This window comes from Hyaena hyaena, unplaced genomic scaffold (assembly GCF_003009895.1).
Source record: "Hyaena hyaena isolate Hyena2069 unplaced genomic scaffold, ASM300989v1 scaffold_40, whole genome shotgun sequence".
Taxonomy (NCBI): Eukaryota; Metazoa; Chordata; class Mammalia; order Carnivora; family Hyaenidae; genus Hyaena; species Hyaena hyaena.
The window spans coordinates 1,876,856-1,897,432 of NW_024080672.1; the positions used below are offsets into that span (position 1 = coordinate 1,876,856).

General features: G+C 56.1%; 2 protein-coding genes across 2 annotated transcripts; both read right to left on the reverse strand.

The window, feature by feature from the left end:
- Positions 1 to 2,479: 2,479 nt before the first annotated feature.
- HOXA9 (homeobox A9) lies at positions 2,480 to 5,567 on the reverse strand. The gene is made up of 2 exons (XM_039229885.1): positions 4,974 to 5,567; positions 2,480 to 3,905 (listed from the first exon to the last, which is right to left on the reverse strand). Exons 1-2 carry the CDS (start codon positions 5,551 to 5,553, stop codon positions 3,667 to 3,669), a joined length of 819 nt encoding a protein of 272 aa, XP_039085816.1. The 5' UTR covers positions 5,554 to 5,567; the 3' UTR covers positions 2,480 to 3,666.
- A 5,237-nt stretch (positions 5,568 to 10,804) lies between these two features.
- Positions 10,805 to 14,636, reverse strand: HOXA10 (homeobox A10). Its single transcript, XM_039229912.1, has 2 exons — positions 13,626 to 14,636; positions 10,805 to 12,449 (listed from the first exon to the last, which is right to left on the reverse strand). Exons 1-2 carry the CDS (start codon positions 14,590 to 14,592, stop codon positions 12,175 to 12,177), a joined length of 1,242 nt encoding a protein of 413 aa, XP_039085843.1. The 5' UTR covers positions 14,593 to 14,636; the 3' UTR covers positions 10,805 to 12,174.
- Positions 14,637 to 20,577: the final 5,941 nt, after the last annotated feature.

The window sequence follows — 20,577 nt, forward strand, 5'->3', positions numbered from 1 at the left end:
CAGTTTTACAACGTGTGCAGCGCGGAGATGCGGGTTGTAAACATTTTGTGGGCTTGGCCAAGACTGTTACAACCCAAATAAATACACCGCGTGGCGGGTTCACAGGACTCCGGGGTGCTTCGAAGTGTTCTCTGTTTGCTTTGCATTTTCCCTCTGAAACCATTCTGCACGGGGGGGGGGCGGGGGGCGGCTGATCCTCGCACCCGCACTCGTGGCGCCTCCTGGAAGGTTCCGGGGCGTGTTCCCCACCCAGGGTCCGGGATAGGCTGGGCCTAGATTGGGGTCCCCTCCCTCCTCGTCGTCTCCTGAGCAGGGGGAACTAGAGTAGCTTAAGCAGCTCCACTGCCAAGAAAATCCGGTGGCGAGAGAAAGCAAGGGTAGCTTTCACGACGTGAGCTCCCGTTCTGGAGCTGGATATGTTATTATAGTTATTTTAAAGATTGCATTTATGTTAGAACAACCAAAACAGTTCCTGGTGTGCTTGTTCCCAGGGACTCCCCATCCCGCACAACTCAGCCACCAAACCCACACTAGAAAGTCACCAAGAGTGTCTTTCCCCCCATATGCAGCCGCCTAATTTTATTGTCACTGATGCAAGGCGGCCAGGTCCTGGGGTCCTGGCTCTCCCGCGGGTGCTGGCTCACAGGGCTTGGTGCCGGGGCGCAGCGTGAGCGGGCCTCCCCGGCCGCCCGCGCAGGGCCCTCGGCCAAAGTAGGCGCCCCCTGCACACGCTGGGGGGAGGGGGTCACCGAGTCCCGGGGCTGTAGGCCTTAGTCCTTGTGAACGTCCGCTGGTCAGTCAGGTTCTCCGAGCGCTGCGCTGCCCCAAGGGTTGTCCCGGGCTGGGGACGATGACCCTAGAACCACCCCCGCGCCTGGAGCGACAGCCCCGCAGCTGCCGGACGGCTGCGGCCACGCAGCGATAGGCCTCCGGGATCCGGGAAAGGAACGGGGGCGGGGACGGTGCAGGTCCGGCGAGCCCCACCGCCTTCTTGTTTCCCAGCGAGGTTTCCGGCCCGGCGTGAGCAGCACAGAAAATATACGACCGCAGTTCATTCAAATCTAGGGCTCCCGTTCGGGAAAGGCTAGCGTCAAGTCGACATCTTAGGAACTTCCCAGGGTTGCGGCGGCGGGAGATGGCGGCGCGGACGCCTCTTGCGTGGAGCCATACTGCCATCTGCTGGCGGAATCTGGGCACTGCAGCCCCGGCAGCGCCGCCTGAACTTCGTCAGCGGGAGCCGCGGGCCGGGCACCCCATCCCGAAGCTGCGCGAGGGCCCTGTCCCTGGGGAGCGTGCGTGGAGCCCGGAATCTACGCTGCCGAGAGGGCAGTGCCCATAAAAAAGCTGTTTCCGCAGCCGCTTTATCGGCTGCAGACAGAGCAAACAAATGAAAGGGCTTTGGTGGAAAATCTTAATTGGGGCTGGACAGTTGTAAACTCATTAAGGGCCGAATTCCAGACAGTTCGCAGACCCGGCCTTTATGGCACACCCTCAACTGCCCATTCTTTGAAGTTCCTTCTGTCTGCAACAACAGAGGGTGTCCCAACCTGGCGGCGGGGTGGGGGCTGGGGGTGTGAGGGGAAGCCGCATCCCCCGGCGCCCTGGTTCCCCCTTTAAGCGTCAGGACACAGATAACTTTCCAGAAGTCTCGGGGTGGTGGGGGGAGGGCGGTGAGAGCGAGAAAAGAAAAGGGGGGGAGACTAGGGTGAACCCTCTGACCACATCTACAAGGCGCTTGGGCCTCCAAAGCTGTAGCCGTTCCCCCCGCAGCCCTTTACACCCCATAAACGGTAACAGCCCTCATTTTCTTTTATGGCGCTTCAGGCTCGTCGGCTGCCTAGGCCCTGCCTCTGTCAGGACTTGTGCTCGGGAGGGGAGCGCAGTACAGGACCCAGAACCGCCCCCCGCCAGTTTGACAGGATGCGGAGGTGCGGGGGCACAAGCCTTGGGTCCCCTGAGAGCCCCCACACGTCCGTCCTGGCGGCCGCGTCGGGGCAGTCGGGCTTCGGTTTCCCCGCTCGGAGACGCCGCAGGAGGCAGGCGCTTCAGCTCTCGGTCCTGCTCTCCCGTTCTCTGCAATGCCAGAGGAAGGCCCCGAGGGTCTCAGTGGACCACGGCTGGGGAAATTTCTTGGGGTCCCCGGAGCAAAGAGTGACCTTTCTCTGCTACTGGACAATGATACCTGGGACCGCAGCCCAGCTCCTCAGAGGCCTCTGGGCCTCCCAGCGAATGGGACAGGTCAAAGCCGGGAGCTGGGCCTCGCCTCCCCTTGTTTCCCAGCCTTCCTCGGTTGCTCGCGCCGCCGGGCAGCCGGCCCCAGTGGGAGCCCAGCCCCGCAGGTTCCCGCTCCAAAAGCCGGCCAGAGGTAAAACCGGGGTCTGTCCTCCTCCACCCCAGTTCGGCCGGGCCCCCACCCAGAGACTCTACCCACGCTCCCCTGTCCCAGAGAAGAAGGTGCAAAGAGCTGACCCGCAATACATAGAAAAGAATCAATATATTTTATTTGGCAAAAAGTTAAATATCTCAACACAACAATTTGGTCAGTAGGCCTTGAGGTAACTATTGCAAAATATACAGTGTATGTTCAGCCCGATGGAGACCCCAGGTTCAACAAGGATACAAATCTACAGTAGCCCAATGGCGGTTCCATAGTGTATAATTTATTATCAATAAAGTTAACTCCATTACAATAAGCATTCATTTTTCCCCCCGATTAAAATTAAATGTAAACCATAGGTAGTAACCTTCTGCACATATGTATAGCTCCGAATTTCCTCCAATATTCATCCGGTGCAAAAACAATATTCAAGCTTGTCTGATTAATTTTTCTTTCATATGTGGATTATATATACAATGGATAAGACAGGTCGATAGCGCATGTAGAGACTAGAATGCCCGCATTTCAAAAGAGGAGAAAACCCATGAATCTATGCATCCTGGAGAACCGTTTCTTTCTTTCTTTCAAAATTTTATTTCACTGGGAAATCCTCACAGCTAGCTTACGATCAAAGATTAACAGCGAAGTTATACAGAAGACATAATCCACTACCGAGAGCTATACTCTATGCAACTGTTTTTCTCCCTCATTCAACAACCTGAGTTGAAATTGAATTTTCTAGCTTTCACAATCACTACGGGTGCGTCACCCAGCACAGAAGTTTGAGTCACAAAACATAATTACCACAATAAAACACAGTGTTCAAGTATCCGGGCAGATCGCTCCGCCGCACAAAGAGCAAATTAAATTAACTACACAGACTAAAAACTATACAGCTCGCCATCAACAGTTGTGCATTACAAAAAGGTAGTTATTTTTTGTTTGTCTGAAGTCAGGAACAGGTAGATTTTTAAAAATATATATACAAGCTAGCACACACAGCCGTCAGCACTAATGTCCCTCACCTTTGTTTTTTGTGGTGTTTTTTTTTTCTTCATCTTATAGAAAATGGAAAGCTTACAATACCTCCTCCATCAAAGCGGCGGGCCGAGGAGCCAGCCTGAGCAGGGTTTGCCGGGGGGGAGAGGAGGCCTGGAGTTTAGAGCCGCTTTGTGCGCTTTGGGGGGCGGGGGCTGGTGTGGACCGGGGGTGGGAGAAGGGGATGGACGGGCAGTCCTTTCTCTTTCTCTCTAGCTCGCGCTCTCTTCTCCAAAGGAACTCCAGTCGAATCACTCGTCTTTCGCTCGGTCCTTGTTGATTTTCTTCATTTTCATCCTGCGGTTCTGGAACCAGATCTTGACCTGCCTCTCGGTGAGGTTGAGCAGCCGGGCCACCTCGTACCTGCGGTCCCTGGTGAGGTACATGTTGAACAGAAACTCCTTCTCCAGCTCCAGCGTCTGGTGCTTGGTGTAGGGACAGCGCTTCTTGCGCGTGGAGCGTGCGTGGAGCCAGTTGGCGGCCGGGTTGCCTGCGAGGGAAAGAGACGTGGGATTTAGGAGGAGGGCAAGGACCTGCTCCCCCCCCCCCTCCGCTGGGGGCCAGGAAACCTCCTAGCGGCTCCCGCCAAAGTGCAGGGCGCTGCTGAATTGGTCAGGGGAGGCTGCCGGACCTCGGACACAATGGAACGGTGGCAGACAGACAGAGGAACGGTCACTTACAATTGCACGCAGTAAAACCTCAGCTTCCCCCTCCCTCCAGAGGCCCTCTTTTCTCCTCTGTCCTCCGTCCTTTCCTCTCCTTCTTCCCACCCTCTGCGCTTAGGACAAAGAGGGATTTTTGGAAACAGATCTTCTCGCCAGGCGGGGGGAAGCCACGCTGCCCTGTGTTTGTCCAGCGTTAATACTCCCCTCTCCCTCTCGCTATCACGCGCGCGCGCTCTCGCTCTCTAGCCTCCCTTCTCCGCCTTTCGTCTACCTTCCCCACTCCTTCCCCGACCTCCCCGGAAGGCCGCGGGAGCCGGGCAGTCGGCAGGGCGCCCCTAGGCGCCCCAAGGGCGTTGACCACTTCTCCACTTTATTTGAATAATCTGGCATGGGGACCCTCGTGGCCCGGTCGCCTACAGCCTCATCTTGGGCAGGATTTACGCCGCCACTGGCTGAAGGCAAGAAGTGGAAGGAATCGGTCGTCTTCTCCAGTGTGTGGGCTGCAGTCGCTGCCGCCGCCCCAGGACATCGAGCCGCACAAAAGATTCTCTCTGCAGAGCTGCTTTCGAAGAACGGCCCAAAGTATTGCTGTCCTGGTATCGGGCAGCCAGGAAGAGGGGCGGCTGGTCGTGGCGCGGCAGGCAGCGCCCGCCCCGCCCCCTCTCTGGGCGGCAGCCGCCTCCCCTCCCCCCCTGAACCCGGCGACCAGCTTGTCACTGCTCCCTGGACTTGGGGCCCCATCCGAGGCGTCTTAAACAGCAACTTCTGGTTCGGCCCCTGCTCAAGAGGCTCCCAGCGCAGGCGAAGGCAGGCTCTAGAGAAAGCTGAAGGGCTGGCAGATCCTGGTGGCCGGCGTGGAGGCGGCGGCCGGTCTGAAGGGAGGAGACACTTACTGGGATCGATGGGGGGCTTGTCTCCGCCGCTCTCATTCTCAGCATTGTTTTCGGAGAAGGCGACTTCACTGGGCTGTTTTTCTCTATCAACTGGAGGAGAACCACAAGCATAGTCAGTCAGGGACAAAGTGTGAGTGTCAAGCGTGGGACAGTCACCCCTTCTGGCGGACAGTGGTTCAGGTTTAATGCCGTAAGGCCGGCTGGAGGGCAAGCCCGCGAAGGAGAGCGCGCCGGGCGTGGGCTCCAGCCAGGAGCGCATGTACCTGCCGTCCGGCGCCGCCGCCGCCACGGGCGCCTGGGGGTGCACGTAGGGGTGGTGGTGGTGGTGGTGATACACCGCGGCGGGCACCGCGTTGGCGCCCGCCGCGTGCACCGGGTTCCACGAGGCGCCGAACACCGCCGCCTTGGACTGGAAGCTGCACGGGCTGAAGTCGGGGTGCTCCGCCAGCGCGGTCGCCTGCCGGGGAGGCTGACCCAGGGCCCCGGGCGCGTAGCGGCCCGCGCCCAGCTCGTCCGCAGCGTCGGCGCCCAGTAGGAACGAGTCCACGTAGTAGTTGCCCAGGGCCCCGGTGGTGGCCATCGCTGCGTCCCGCGCCTGGCCGGTCGGCCCGACCCGCGGAAATTATGAAACTGCAGATTTCATGTAACAACTTGGTGGCACCAGGGGGGGGGGGGGGAAGTACAGTCACCTAATAAGTTGCCGGCGCCTGCGCCCCCATTGGCCGCGCGCGTCACGTGCCCGCCCGGCAGAACAATAACGCGTAAATCACTCCGCACGCTATTAATGGCCTGGTGTTTTGCAGTCATAATTTTTATAGCAAAAGCCATATGTTTTTATGCAAAGGGATCGCGGCGCTCCACGATCGGGTTTGTTTTAATTGTGGCCAACGAAGATTAAAAGATCAAATCCGGCCTTGCCTCTGTACTCGCCTCCCCTCCCACCGCCACCACCAGACACACACTTCTTAAGCGGACTATTTTATATCACAATTAATCACGCCATCAGCGAGGCGCGGGTCCCGCGTGCGAGTGCGGCCGGTGGAGCCCCTCACATAAAATTAGACAATAATTGAAGCCATAAAAAAGCAGCCAAATCGCATTCTCGCTCTACTGTATTTGAATCTATATTTATGATATTTCATAAGGAGTTATTGTTCCAGAAGCCACACCGGCTGGTGGGAAGTTGGGAACGACCGACAGATTCGTTTGCTTCGCCGTGGCTCCCAGCTGTAAAAATTTACGAGGACTTGGAAAGGTTAAATTAGACGGTTGTGTTTGGTTGGCGAGCTCCCTGTAAATAATCCCTGCAGTCCCCGGAGATGCGAGTTTACCCTGCGCCGGCCGCGAAAAGTCAAATTCAACGCAGTATCCGTCCCAACTGAGCCGCCGCCGCCCCTGCCCTCGCGCGTTGGGCAGGGACAGGCCTCTGAGGGGCACCGCCTATTGTGGGGGCCTGAAATCGGCCCGATTGGATCTCAGGGCGCTCGGGCAGCTCCCAAATTCGCCGCCGCGCCTCAAGCGGGAGCCCCAGCGTGGAGCGGCCCGCGGTCCCCAGGCCAAGGGTTGGAGGGCCTGGCTGTGCCGGGGGTTCGCTCCCAACCCCGCGCCCGCGCGCCCTGCCTGAGGTCAGCCGGGAATCGCGATCCCCAGGCAGACACAGCAGGCGGCCCAACACTGCGCCCCGACCTCAAAGGCCCTCGCGCTGAGCTCTTCAGGCTTTTGTCGCACTCCCCAAACCCGAGCTGCGAAAAAAAACACGAGGCGGCCTCAGTGGAAGGAGAGATCGGCTTTGGAGAAGGTAGTGCCGCCGACGAGACCGCGCGGCTCCAGGGCGGCTGGCCTCGGGGCCCAGGATGAACCCTTCTGGGCTCCTTCCTTCCTTGCTTTCTTCTTTCCTTCCTCGCTGCTTTTCCTTCCTCCCTTCTTCCCTTCTTTCCTTCCTCCCTGGCCACTGCCCGGGTCCCTCCACCTCCCCCCCACCTCGGTTTCCACTAGGCCAGGCCGGACGACTCTGCAGAGTTACAAGGCCCCAAGCGAGGCAGGCGACCGCAGCTCAAGTCCAGGGCTAGAATTTAGAACGGGGAGGGGCACGGGGCATTGACTTTAATCCCATCCTTTAGCTCGGCCAAATTGAGGAAGGTATTTCTCACCCCTTAGAGTCTCGAAGGGGTAAATTAAAAGGCCTCAGCCTCTGTCAGTTGGAAGAAAGTACCCACCCCCAAATCTGAACGGAAAGCAGCGACTCCTAAAAACGGGGTAATTAAATTCACGTGTGAACATTGTGCCTGCAAGAGTGTGTTTCTCATTAGCCCACTTCCCTGGCGGCGAGGGCGGGCGGCGCGGGCGCTTCCATCTCTTTTTCTGCCTTCATTCTCCCCAACAGTTTCAGTAACCCTCCCCCAAACCCTGATCCATCGCTGTCCCTGACGGACCCTCAAATGCCAGGCTCTGCCCCAGGGCCAGGCTGTGAAGCCGGGAGGAGACCAACTGGGTGCCCCTTTATCCGCCCCCGCGCCGGAAGAGGGAAGTGGGGGACACAGTGAACTCAGACGGGGCTGGTCCTGGTCACCTCAGACTCCTCCCCCCTAATATTTTCCTTTCCTTGTAAATTCCTCCGCGTTATCCCCACCCCCACCGCGGCCCGGTGTGTCCCAAATAATCTGGCAATTCGCGGTGCCTCTGAGATTTTCATTAAGACATATTAACCCTGGAAGAAACCTCGCTCCTAATTGTAATTGTCTGCGAACAGGCTGGACTTGCCTTGTTGTCTTTGGACTTTTGTGCCCAGAGAAGACACGAATTATTAGTAGTATCTTTTAAAATAAAAAGGCCTTCCTTTAAGTGGCTTTAGCCCCCAGAATAGGACACTTACTACATAATTAGTAGGCGCCGAGTGTTAAGCAGTCCTAATTTGTGCCTAGAAGGGGAGAAAAATTACCGGGGGGAAAAAAAAACCTAATATGATCCCTACTCAGCCCAGAGATTTGGGGAAAAAATATTCAGCCTTTTGAGTCAGCTTTTATTTTGGAAATGAAAGGGACCGCGTGTGCATTAAAAAATAATAATAAATGGGTATAATTACAAACCGTCTCTTTTTGCCTGAGAGTTCTAAAACCTTAGCCTCCAAAACAAATCCAATACTCTGGTTCGGAAAATGGCACAGAGGAGTTGAGGGGAATGCGGTGTGCCGGCCTTTCAGATAACAGCACCACAGGCAGAGCGATGGAAACAGCTTCCGCAGCTGGAGCGGGGAAGGGAAGCACCGCTGGTGGGCATGAGTCTGAAGGCCCGCGCGCGCGCGCGCGCGTGCGTGCGTGTATGTTTGGGAGACAGGAAGGGATGAAAGTGGTTTTCAGTTCGGTAAGGAGAATGGTTCCACTGGCTTCCAGCGATGGACTACAACTTGGAACGAAGGCTCAAGTTTGTTATCACAATGGTTCTGGAATTTAGGATTTCTTTGCTATTATTTGAAACAGACTGGAGCCGGAAGGGTCCCCTTCTCCAGCACCCTTCCGCACAAAGATGCCATATCTAACAGACTCGGAACCTGATAGAAGCCACTGGCAAAAAAGCAACCAATCTTTGCCCTACCGGGGTTCCCTGACGGCGACTGAAGCCTGGGCTGGGACCTGCGGGCCCAGGAGAGCGGAGAAGGCTTCCAGGCGGAATTCCCTGCGCAGCCAGGCTCCACAGAGCTTGGCTGGGCCTCAGCACAGATCCCAGCCTCAGATGCCCAGTTAGGGTGGCGAGGGTCTCCCTGCCCTCGGTGTGGGCGCCCAAAAACGCCGCGAATGCCCTCTAATCGGATCTCTTAGGCTGTGGTTGCCAATCCGCAGAGTAAGAACGCAAGGCCGCCGCCATCCGGTCGTGATCATAACCGAGGCCTTGCCTGTGCAGTGGCACAGCAGGCCCAGATCCACAGCCCTGGCCAGCTGTCCCACGCAAGCCCTTCCTTGGCAGATTCCGACCACAACTTGAGCGCGCGGAGAAAAATAAGACCCCGGCCCCAGACTCTCCCCAAGCCAGCCCTGGGTCCTTCCCGAAGGAAGACATAGAGTGGAGAAGTGGTAGAGAGAGAAAACTGGGCCGAGAGAGACTGAAGATGAAAGAAAAATAAAGGGAAGAAAAGAAGGAAGAAGTAAAAGAAAGGATGAAACAAAAAAAGCAAAAAGAGGAAGGAAGCGGGGAAGAAAAGAAGGAAGAAAGGAGTCAAAGGCGACTCCTGGGAGCCGACGGCTGCTTACAGAAAGAAGGGTAAGTGACAAGGCCGGGATCCCAGTCCCTTTCCGCCCTGTCCCTCCTAGTTTGGCCTGAGTCTTTGTCAAAGGGATCTTTCGCGATCTCTACCCTGGATTGGCACAGGTAGTATCCCAGCCATGCAGAAGAATGGCAGGATCCCTGGCCAGGCACAGGCCTGGAGTGGGGGGGGGGGGGGGGGGGGCCCAGGATGGAAGCGTGCGCCCCTGACCTTGAATGGCTCGAGGCCCAGAATTCCTACCACGCCCCCGGCGTCCGCCGAGGAGCCGCTAACCTGACCATACCTGCTCGGGGCCAGGTGGGTATGGGGTGGGAGGTGAAGCCAGCAGCCTGGCAAAGCGCTGAGAAAGAGGCAGGGACGAGGCTCCTGCACGGGGATGAGCCGAGGTTGCCACCGCAGGCCTGGCACGACCAGGGCCTGGATGCCCCGCCCGGCCCCCGCGCGTACAGGTACCTGGAGACGATTTCAACTGAAGTAATGAAGGCAGTGTCGTGCTGTCGAGAGAAAGGTGGATCCCAACAACAGGAAACTACCTAAATCACCGACCAGTTCTGGTGCTGCCCGCGCGGGGCCGCCTCGCCCGCCGCCGCCGCCGCCGCCGCCGCCGCCAAGGGAGAACCCTGCGATCGCACCCGGCCGACCCCCCCCCCCTTGCCAACCTGCGCCTGCGCTGCCACTGTGTGCGCCGCGCTGCCGCTAAGGCATCACGGAAGGAGAAGCCACCGCCCGGGTAACGTAAACCTGGGACAGGGAAGGAAGGAAGGTAAAGGAGAGAGAGGAAAATGGAAGGAGAGGCGAAAGCGAGAAGAGAGGAGAGCGAGCAATGTGCGTGCTGGTTTCCCAAATCTTGCGTCTCAGCGAGCACGCGCCGAGCTGCGGCAGCCCCGGGGCAACTCGAAAGCGCCAGGGTCGGCACACAGCCCGGCTCCCAGTCTGGTCTCGGCCTCCGGCTCGCTCCCCGCCGCCCGCTCTCCCCCTCTCTCCCTCCCCGCCAGCCAGCCAGCCGGGGCGCGCGCTCCCGCGCCCCCTCCCCCTGCGGTCGCCCCCCCCCACCTCCCGCGAGCAGGAAACGCGTGGCCCCGCGGAGGGCGACCAGGTGGGGGAGGCCGTGCTGGGGGAGGGGGCCATGCAGCCGGCAGCAGTCTACCTAACTGCTGCCGCGGACGCTGGTGACGCGCTCTTGGCCCAGCCTGCTCTCCGGATTCTTAGGCTGGGGGTCATCTAAGACCAGGGGACCCACAAAACAACCGGCGTCTGCGAGCCTCCCTGGGGCTCCCGAAAGAAATCCTGTTTGGCTTCCTCTGTCTATGCAGCTCCCCTCTCAACTGAAACCACTGGTCCAAGACAGCCACAATCCAGATATACTAGCAAGTCATAAAACTGAACAAAAGCCGACAAACCTTACGGCACCAGGGCTATAGGGCCCAGACAAATTACGACCGTCTAGGTAATATTTAAATAGATGCCTAAAGTAATTGCAGGGGGCGCGGGCTACTCCTGTTGTAAAAGTGGTGGCCGGAATAAAGTGGAAGGTGAAGATAAGAAGTCAAAAAAAGAGGTAAAATTAAAAAGCTTCATTCCACAGCTTTTATTCTTCTATAAGAACATAAACATCGTCTTTTTTCCACGCACAGCAGCATTACAATATTAATTTATTCTGATTTAAGATTAGAAGTAAATAGAGCTAGAACTAACATTTATAATAACGATAGAATGCATTTGCATAAAACAAGATTGGCAATTTTTCATAATAATAGACATTTATACAGATTTGTATTTATAATTTTTCTTTTTCTGCACCTACAGGTTTGACCCTTTTATGCATGTAACTTCACAGTATAAAGGAAACCCAAACAAAGTCTCCCTTCTCTAGTCTACTCCGCTTACCCCAGCCCTCCTCGGATTCTGTGAATCTTGGAAAGGAAAAAGAAAGGGGAAGAAGAAAAAAGAAAATGAGAAAGAAAACTCTCCACAAGATAGGGAGAATTGTGGTGTGCTTGTCGGGTGTTACCAGTGGTAACAATTATTTAATGACAACCCTCCCCCCACTAAATCCTCACGCATAAACAAAACTACTATGGTAGGTTATTTATCTACAGCCAGAAGGAAATGGAAATTCAGAGGTAAGTGAAATAATTTAGTCCCACAATGCAAGACTGACACAAACTGGAAGAGAAGTTTCCTTCTCCTGGTCATTCTTTCTTCTTCTTCTTCTTCTTTTTCTTCTTCTTCTTCTTTTTTTTTTTTTCTTTTAAAGCTGGGATATCTTACAGAGGAAGGAAAGATTAATCTTTCTTACTCTCAATTTTCTAATCAGCCAAAGTCAAGCCCTTTTGCCAGCCTGCATGCCCATGCCTATAAGCCCTTCTCTCTGCCAGGGAAGAAAGAAAGAAAGAAAAAAGAAACCCAGGGGCCTGTGTCCCCTGATTAAACACAGCCCAGCACTCCAAGCAGGCGAGCCTGGTGGCGGCTCCTTGCACCATTGACCTCAGGCCAGACACCTCAGCGCCTACAACGGGACCTCGGCCTTCCGGCTAGGTTTGCCCGCCCCCGCAGGAAACCAGCTCGACCCGGAGGACACGAGCCATTTCCAGCACAGGAACCCCGAGACAGCAAACCAGCCCAGTCACCACTCGACACTTTAGGAATAATCTGTATCTCTATAGAAATCTAGCACGATATGGCTTTTTCCCCCAGAAAACAAGTAAACCAGCACCAAGCAAACAAAGAAACAAAAAGTCAGAACAAACCAGCCCTGCACAGATGTAACGGCCAGCGAGAAGGCGAGTGTGGGAGGGAGGAATGAGGCTCCGGCACAGGTGCGAGGTCCTTGGCAAAGGCCGGAGACGGAGGCAGGAGAACGGCTCTCTGGCAGCGGGGGGGAAAAAAAACACAAAAAACAAACAAACAAACAAAAACCCAACGGCGTTGCCTGGAGCTTCATCAGGAAAAATTAAAATTGGCTGTGAGCTCTCGGATCCGGTTCTCTCGGTTCATTTTCTTCAGTTTCATCCTGCGGTTCTGAAACCAGATTTTAACTTGTCTGTCCGTGAGGTGGACGCTGCGGCTGATCTCTAGGCGCCGCTCTCGAGTAAGGTACATGTTGAACAGAAACTCCTTCTCCAGCTCCAGCGTCTGGTGCTTGGTGTACGGGCAGCGCTTCTTCCTGCCGCTCTTTGCTGTGAGCCAGTTGGCTGCGTTTTCGCCTTTGGAATTGCCTGGCATGCAAGAGAATAAAGAGGGGAAGGTTAAGTCGGGGCCACGCTAGGCTGTGCGCAGGGGTGAGTTTGGGACTTCTCTGCCATAAGAGGGATGCCCTAAGTCACAGAGAGAGTTTTGCGCCTCCCGCCCCCCAGTTGGCTTGCTCAAGAAGAGCATTTCTCCAAAAGGCATGTGCAAAATGGACAGGGCCTTCCATCTACACCTACCCTCCCAAGTTACATTTTCCTCCTCTTCTCCCCAAACACCTGTTTTAGCACAAAACTGCCGGGCGCTGGCAGAACGAAAGAACGGCCTGAGAGGGCGGGCTGTATATCTTGAACTTAAGCCTTTCTCTGCTTCTCTCCCCAAGGCAGACAGGCATTTCCTGCGGCCCCCAGGAAGAGGGCATGGGTGCCTTACTTAGAAGGGGGGCCGTCTGTGTCTCACCCAAGTCCCCTGATTGCCTAAGGCCCAATGAGGAGAGGGACAAGGACACAGTTGGGACCTGGAGAAGGCACGAAAAACTGATTCGGGGTCAAGGGCCGTCCCTCACGTCTTTCCAGGAGCCAGGGACATGAAGTCTGGGCGATTCCGAGTTTCAGGGGAAGTGAAATGGCCCCTTTCGGAATCTCAGCTCAGGGCCCCGGCGTCCGGGCCGGATTTGCCTTTTCTTCTCCCCGCAAGGAGGATTCCCGCCCCTCCAGCAACTTTGAAAAAGGCATGGGGGATCGTAAACTCGAACTTCGCCGGTTAATGGGCTTATTTATTGGTGCTGGCGGCTGCTTATTTTGGATGCCTTACAAACATCCGCGCTATCTGCGGGCGAGCCACTTTCCTCCCTCCCCCACCCCCCGCGTGGGCCGCGCCTCGCAGGCTGGGCCCAGACCACGGCTTAGGGTGCTCCCGGCCACGGAGAAGGGCATGCACGAGAGGGGGGCTGCTTGTCCGTCTCCTCGCCCCCAACCGGGGTGAGCTGAGGCCAGCGCAGAGGACGTCTTGGTGTGGGGCGCTAAGCCGGACATGAATTTTAACTGCGTCCCCACGCCCAAATATTAAAAAGCAAGTTCACAAGGTCAGCCTGCCTGCAACTTGGGCCAAGGCCGGCCGGCTGCTGCGCGGAGTCCTGGCTCTCCGCTGCTTCCCTCCTCTGGGGCTCCCTGCCTGACTGCGGCCCTTCAGCGCGCCCTGCTTACCCAGGGAGTCCTTCTCGGGCGAGGCTTTGCTGCTCTCGGAAGGGGCTGGGGAGAGCTCCTCCGCGGCCGAGGACGACGCGTGCGCCTCCTCGTCGCCCTGCGAGCCCCCGCCGCCGCCACCGCAAGTCAGCGTGGGGGGCGGCGGTGAATCGAGGGCTCGCTCTTTCCGGGCTGCGTCCGCTGAGCCGGAGGCGAGTGCGGGTGGCGGGTCGAAGCCGCGCCCGGGGGGCTGAGCGGGGAAGGGGCCGGCGCCGAGCTGCTGTGCGCCGCCGCCGCCGCCGCCGTACCCCTTGGCCGTGCCATAGGCCTGGGAGAGGCGGAAGTAGCCGGGCACTGGCACCCCGCTGGAGGTGCTCAAGGCGCAGCCGTCGGGCGGCGGGCCTCGCGGGAAGGGAGCAAGCTCGGCTGCGGCGGTGGAGCCTTTGGGGCATTTGTCCGCCGAGTCGTAGAGGCAGTAGGAGCTCTCCTCTTTGATGTTCTGCGCGAAAGAGCACGAGGTGGCCTGCGGCGGGGGTTGGGGTGGTTGCGGCGGGGGCGGTGGCGGCTGCTGGGGCGGCGGCGGCGGCGGCGGCCCCTCGGGCTGCTCCATCCGGCACGACCGGGGCGCGTCCAGCCACAGGTCTATAGGCGCGGGCGCGTAGCTGTGTGCCCCCGGGCCCAGACCCCCGCTGCCGCCGCCGCCGCCCGGCGATGCCGCCTCATTGCGCTTGCCTCCCAGAGCCGGGAAGAGCCCGCAGCTCTGCAGCCCGTAGGGCAGGTCGGCCGCCGGTGGCAGGTAGACCCCGCCGTGGGCGTAGTAGCCGCCGCCGCCGCCGCCCCCCGCGCCGCCACCGCCACCGCCAGCCTCGCCTCTGCCGGAGCTGATGAGCGAGTCGACCAAAAAAGAGTTCGCGGCGGGGCTCTCCGAGCATGACATTGTTGTGGGATAATTTGGCGAAGGGAGCAGATAGCCCTTTCTGGCTGACATTTCTTGTGCAAAACATGCTGAATACGATTAGCAATCCCCCCGCATCGCGGCGGGCGCCCGCAGCCAATCCTGAGCCAGAGTTTCCGCGCGACCACTCCCAGTTTGGTTTCGTAGGCGCGGGGCCGCTCTCCGAGGGCGCCCTCTGAGCCCACGATTGATATAAATATGTAATCTGTATTGATGGGCCAGGAGACGCACACCCAATACCTCAGCCCAAAGGCCAGGAGCAGTGGGGGCTGCCCCAAAGTGGCTAGTGGGGGGCCTGGTTCCTGGGCTAGCCCCGCCCACGCTCGGACGTGAGCCCTCCTGCGGGGTCTGTTTGAAGGGCCCTTGGGCCCCCACGCAGTTAACAAGTGGGGTGTTTATGGTGCGCACCCTGGCCCGCCTTGGGTGCTCCCCCTCTTATTTTGGAATCAGCCACTAGCCCTGCATATACTCGAACCACTATGGGGGCCTATTGTAGGGCCTCAGACTCTTCCCATTCGGCCCCGGATCTGGAGCTGTCTCCTAAAAGTGGCCGACCTGGCCCTAAGGCCACCAAGGACCGCGGAGTGTCCGAGATCCAGCGCGCACTGGAAGCCGGCTATTGCCACTTCTTTCTTGATTCCCACACAGAATTCCCCCCAAAATGTACTGCCCTGGCTTCTCAACCCTCACACTCTCCTCAGCCAGTCGTTGATCTAGTTAGGATCTTTGCCTCTGGTGTGCTCACCTGGCTTGCTTTCTCTGTAGCTGCCCTCGGTGGACCCTGGCGAGCTGGCACGAGTTGGAGGGGGCAGCGGTGGTGGTGGTGGTGGTAGAAGCGACTGGCAACCTTGGCTGAAAGACTCCCCTAGCCCTATTCCGAGGTCAGAGCCAGGTCCAGGCACCCCACAGCCCCATTACCCCGGTGGCTTCCAAGCTCCTACGCCGTTTCAGGGAAGTGAAAGAAACATTGCTCTTCTGGGTCTTGGGTTTGACTGGAGGCGAAGACCTGGAGGGGGAAACTTGGAGAAGGGGCGGCGGAGGGACACCTCTGCCATTCGATTCTCAAGCTCTTCCTTTAGCCTTGGCATTCGCACACTCTCGGAGGTTATGACTAGAACCAGTGTCACCACACTCCTGCCTCTTCGTCCCCTCCCCTCTCCCCCCCTCCCCTCCAAACCCGCGGCTGGGGCTGCCCTCGCTCCCGCGGTGTGCGCATTTTAACGAGGCCCGCGGTGAGGAAATCCGTTCCCGGCAAGCCCGGGCTGGGCTCGTGGCCCAGTTATAGCAGCGTTTGGAGGCCAGGCCCTTTGCTCAGCAGGCACCGGGGCCTCCTTTTTCCCTGGCCGTAGGAACGCGCTCTCAGTCAATGGAAACTGCTGTCCCAGGGCGCTAGCCCCTGCACGGGCCTCTTACCTATCTCAGGAAATGCGACCTTTTCCGGGCCGGATCCAGTAGAGTCCAGGAGGTCCCTGCCTTGCCCCTTGGCTGTGGGTTATGGCTCTCCGGGATGTCCCAGGCCTGCTGCCCGCACCATCTCCAGCCCCCGCAGAAGCCTCGACTGGGGCTGCTAAGACTGGGGCTGCTTAACGCCAGGATCCCAGGAAGCAGACCTCCCAGGCCTCTGCCTGCAGCGGGGAAAAGACCCTTGCAACCCGGCTGATTTGCCAGGCACTTGGCCTTGTTCCTCCCGGTGTGAACCCAGACCGAGAAGGAAGCCGAGCCTGAGAAGCCCCAGAGAGAGTGCACGGGAGAGCTGGCGGAAGAGCCCTGCCGCTGGCTTCTGAGACGCAGGCAGTTGCGGACTCTGCCTGTTGGCGCTGCTCCGCGCGCCGCGCGGGCGGCCGCGCCACCGTTTGCGCTGCGCTCTAGCTACTTCCACCCACTGGCCTGCGCCTGGCGGTGACCGGCTCCGCAGACTGGGCATCAGGGGCATAGAGGGGGAGCACAGGGAGAGACAGAGAGACACAGAAGGTGAGAAGGACAGAGGGAGAGTAAAAGAAGAGGGGGAGAGAAGGGCAGAGAGTCTGAGAACTAATTCTCTCCAGTCCGACAAGCTCTTGAGGCCTAAGTAGCAGCTGCAGCCGAATCAAGTCTGTGTAGAGAGATCAGGGGCTGTTCTTCACTCCCCATCTCCTTCTCACCAACAAGGCCAAGGCAAATTCTAACCTGGCTAGGCCCACGAGGTCAACAAACTTACATACCGAAAGCTTCAGAGCTTGGAAACCTAGGACCCTTCTCTGGACGGGCTTGGTCCTTGTGCCGCTCACCAGGAGGGTGTAACGCATTGGGGCTGTGGCGCTCAGCAGTGCTACTGAGAAATGCCACAAAACTGAAGGCTGCCTGAGGAGGGGGGGGTTGCCCCTTAGCACTGTGAATGCCAATCAAGAAAGCTCCGCAGAGTATGAAGTAGGTCCCAAGAACCGGAGAGGATTCCTTGAAAAGAATGAGTCCCAGCAGGCCACTGGGCCAGGACCTGGTTTCTCTCCCCACTAAATCCACAAAGCAACTTCCCAAGGCTGTAGGTTGGGAAGGGTCAGTGACCACAGGAGAGAATGCTTGAGATGGTAGAGACTAAGAAAATAAAGCGAAAGTCAATGATCTAAACCTATCTTTCTCTTTGAAAGCTAAGGCCCCTTTGGAAAAGCTAAAGCCAAGCTCTGATTCTTATCCTGTGAAAAACGCACATCTGGGCATTCCCACAATTTGACCCATCATTCTCAAGGAGTTCACAGACTTCACAGTCTTCTCCTTGGGCCCTCCAGAATGTTCTAGGACCCTCCAGAATTCAGCAGCCTTGCCAGTTTGACTGGTAAGACAAGCCGGGTGCCCCGGCCCTAGGCACCTCAGGCTTAGTCTGGCCAAGGCCCTGCAGGATGACCAAATGGACTTCCAGACTGCATGAGATCCAATAGCATGCAGGTGCCAACCAAGGTTACGAAAATCAGCTTGGTGCTGCATCTGCTATATGAAGGCCTCCTTGGCTGCCGACTTAGAGGAGGTGGAAGGCTCGCTGCAGCCTCTCAGACCATGGCATTGGCACTTGGGTCTTCACTGACCTTTGGGAGAGCCAGATGTTTTTCTCCAGTGTCTTTTCTCCCCTTGTAATAAACCAAATGGGATGTTCAGTTTGTGCTGTTTCTTGCTTACAAAAAAAAAAAAAAAAAAAAGATGACGATGATGAAGAATGTGTAAGCCCATGCTAGAGAGTTCTTCACTGGCCCAGGACCACCACCCCACCCCCACTGGGGTATGCAGAGCCGGGAGCCGAGCCGAATGGACAGCCTGCCGCCGAGGCGCCTCAGGCGCAGACTGGCCTGCTGCCTATGGTTCAGACGAAAAGATATCCACACAGCAGAAGCTCAAGTTAGACGCTGCTGCCCTTTCAGTTGGTCTTGGAGCTCCCAGCATCCCCTACCAGCCCCAAGGCTCGGCACTCCCCAGACTGTACACCGAGGTGTTAACTTTCTCAACAGAATATTCCGTTTATCGATTGCCTGGGCTTTCCCGAGGTTCTCAATTCCCGAGAGAGATTAAGAAAAGTGTTTTAGTTGCAGCATGGGTAGGCTCTGGACACTCTCTTCTCACTAGCCCATTTGCTTTCTTTTCCTTTTTCCCTTCTCCCTCCCTCCCAGCGGCTGAATTTCTCTCTCTTTCTCTCTGTCTCTCTGTCTCTCTCCCCTTCAGGATGCCTTTGACCTAAAACTCTTGGTGCCTGCTTCCTTCAGCAGGCCTGTGTAGTGGTTATATGGCAGCCCCTAAAGCCTATGTTTTATTTAGGAGTCAATATCGTCCGTTTCTACCTGGGTAATAACACTCCCCCTCCCCGTGGCTGTGGAGCCAAAGTAATCGCCAGGCCGGTGGAATGAGCCCTTTGGCGAGGATTACAAGCCCTTTCACCGGATAGCGGATTCCACCTCCTGAGTAGGGCCTTGCAAACGATGAGAAATAACAAACTGTTGTTACAAAAAACAAAAACAAAAACAAAAAACCACACACACAAAACCCTTTTTAAAAATACTAAATACTGAGATTGAGACAGCCAGTAAACAATTTGTATCTGTAAATTGTTCTCAGTGCTTTCCAGAGTCAGAATTATCTGACCCGTTGTGGAGTTAGGCTGCAGCCTCAAAGAGGAAAAATAAACGCTACTTTCACATATCTGTTTTAACAAAAATTATGGACTCTGATTCTTGCATTTACTGTATAGTTAGAATATATTTTTTTGGTACGTGCTAATGTTCTTTTCTCATTCATCTTTAAGAATGTCAACATTTCCAGGGATATTTGCTGTGTCTGCTTTGAGTTAATCAGGTGCAATCTATCCATAAATGACGCACTTTAAAATTTTCTCTAAATTTAACCATTAAACTGGCCCTTCTTTCCTCACGGGGGAGTATTGGGGCCTTTTCTCATGCTCCCTAAATTACAATACCCTTAGTTTTGTCCATAATAAACTGCCCCAGGCCTTGAAACTAGAGGGGTGGTTCTGGGATTTTAGGGAAGGCTCAGGCTTCAGACAGCACAGTATGGGTGCCCACTGGATGTGGTTCCCATGAATGCCTTATTCTGACAGAATTTGGGAGCCCGTGCTCAACAAAGACTAGTGACTTTTGATAGGCAAATTTACGCGCGCACAAGCACATGCACACAGGCAGCACCTATTTTCTCTGAGATTCCTGCCCCCACTCACCCCTGCACAGTATATTTGTGAAAAGAAAATAAACCACTTCAAGAAACTAATGAAAATATCGGAATAAAAACTTAAATATAAGAAAAGAGGACATTTGAGTCTAGCCTCTGAAATGTTAGGCAAAATGATTGATTTAAAACTTGTTTTATGACAACCCTGATGGAGAGATTGTGATCAGAGTTGATCTTCCATGCGAGCATTTGAAAATGTATATATGTACATAGATACATGGATGTATATATGTATTTACCAATATATATAGTTTTTGCATGTTTTGCAAGATATGCAAAAGATATCATTTTTACATCTAAGAAACCGCTGCAAAACCCCAGCGAGGTTTATAACGGTACATTCCAAATAAGCAAAAACAGGCTTCTCTGGACGCTTCAAAAATCATATGTGACTTTTTTGAATTGGCCTCCTTCAGAACAAAGGTTTTCCCCAGGCTGCCAGGCAGACCGAGAGACTGCACCTAGTAGGAAACGAGCGGCCTCCCGGACGCCTGCCCCAGGGAATCAGCCAGCCCCAGCGGCCACAGTTGCTGACCACCTAATTGTTTGGAGTAGAAACTTTCTTTTTCCCAGCCCCGCCATCTCTCTCTCTCTCCCTTTCTCTCTCTGTCTTCCCTCTCTCTCGGTCTTCCCTTCTCTCTCTTCCTCTCACTTCCTTCTTCTTTCTCTCTCTCTCTCTCTCTCTCTTTCTCTGTCTGTCTGTCTGTCTATCTTTTTGTTGCCACTACAACCCCGATCCCAGTACAGCGAGAACTCTTTCGCTTGGATGCCCCTCATCCTTGGCTCGTCCCATTCTGAATATTTCTAGAAAACTGAAAGATAGCCTTGGGTGAATTGCTGGCGCAGGGAGCTTAAATCGTCAACTTTTCCACTGAGGCCTTCCCCTGCTTTCCAACCTCGGGGAGCCATGGGAGAAAAGGGGGTGGGCTGAGCGCCTATAGCATCACCCACAGCTCACAAACCCAGCCACTTTTCCCAGTCCTGCTCTGACATCGGCCACCTCCCCACTCCCGCCGCAGCCAGATTGAAATTGCTAAACTTGTGGCCTCTTACCTTGACACATTTCCGAAATCACTGCCAAGGGACAGCAGGCTTCTCCGTGCCGCGACGCCTGCGAGGCCTAAAGAAGGCGCGTTGCCTTAAATTACAACACCTCGAAGGTGAGCCCCCCCTTTTTGATATTAAGGGGAGCGGGACAAGTGAAATAATGTAACGTGCTGCTCTTAGTATCAGAAGCGAACAAAGGCCAAGAATCGCGCTGGGGTTCTCGGCTCCCTGGCGGCTTTGACATTGATCGGACGTGCGCCATCTCGTGGC

Excerpts from the sequence above, each read along its gene's own strand:
- HOXA9 (XM_039229885.1), bottom strand. The coding sequence starts at position 5,553 with ATGGCCACCACCGGGGCCCTGGGCAACTACTACGTGGACTCGTTCCTA. Across the intron at positions 3,906-4,973 it reads CAAGCCCCCCATCGATCCCA|GCAACCCGGCCGCCAACTGG; the intron begins GTAAGTGTCTCC and ends TTTCCCTCGCAG.
- HOXA10 (XM_039229912.1), bottom strand. The coding sequence starts at position 14,592 with ATGTCAGCCAGAAAGGGCTATCTGCTCCCTTCGCCAAATTATCCCACA. Across the intron at positions 12,450-13,625 it reads GCCCGAGAAGGACTCCCTGG|GCAATTCCAAAGGCGAAAAC; the intron begins GTAAGCAGGGCG and ends CTTGCATGCCAG.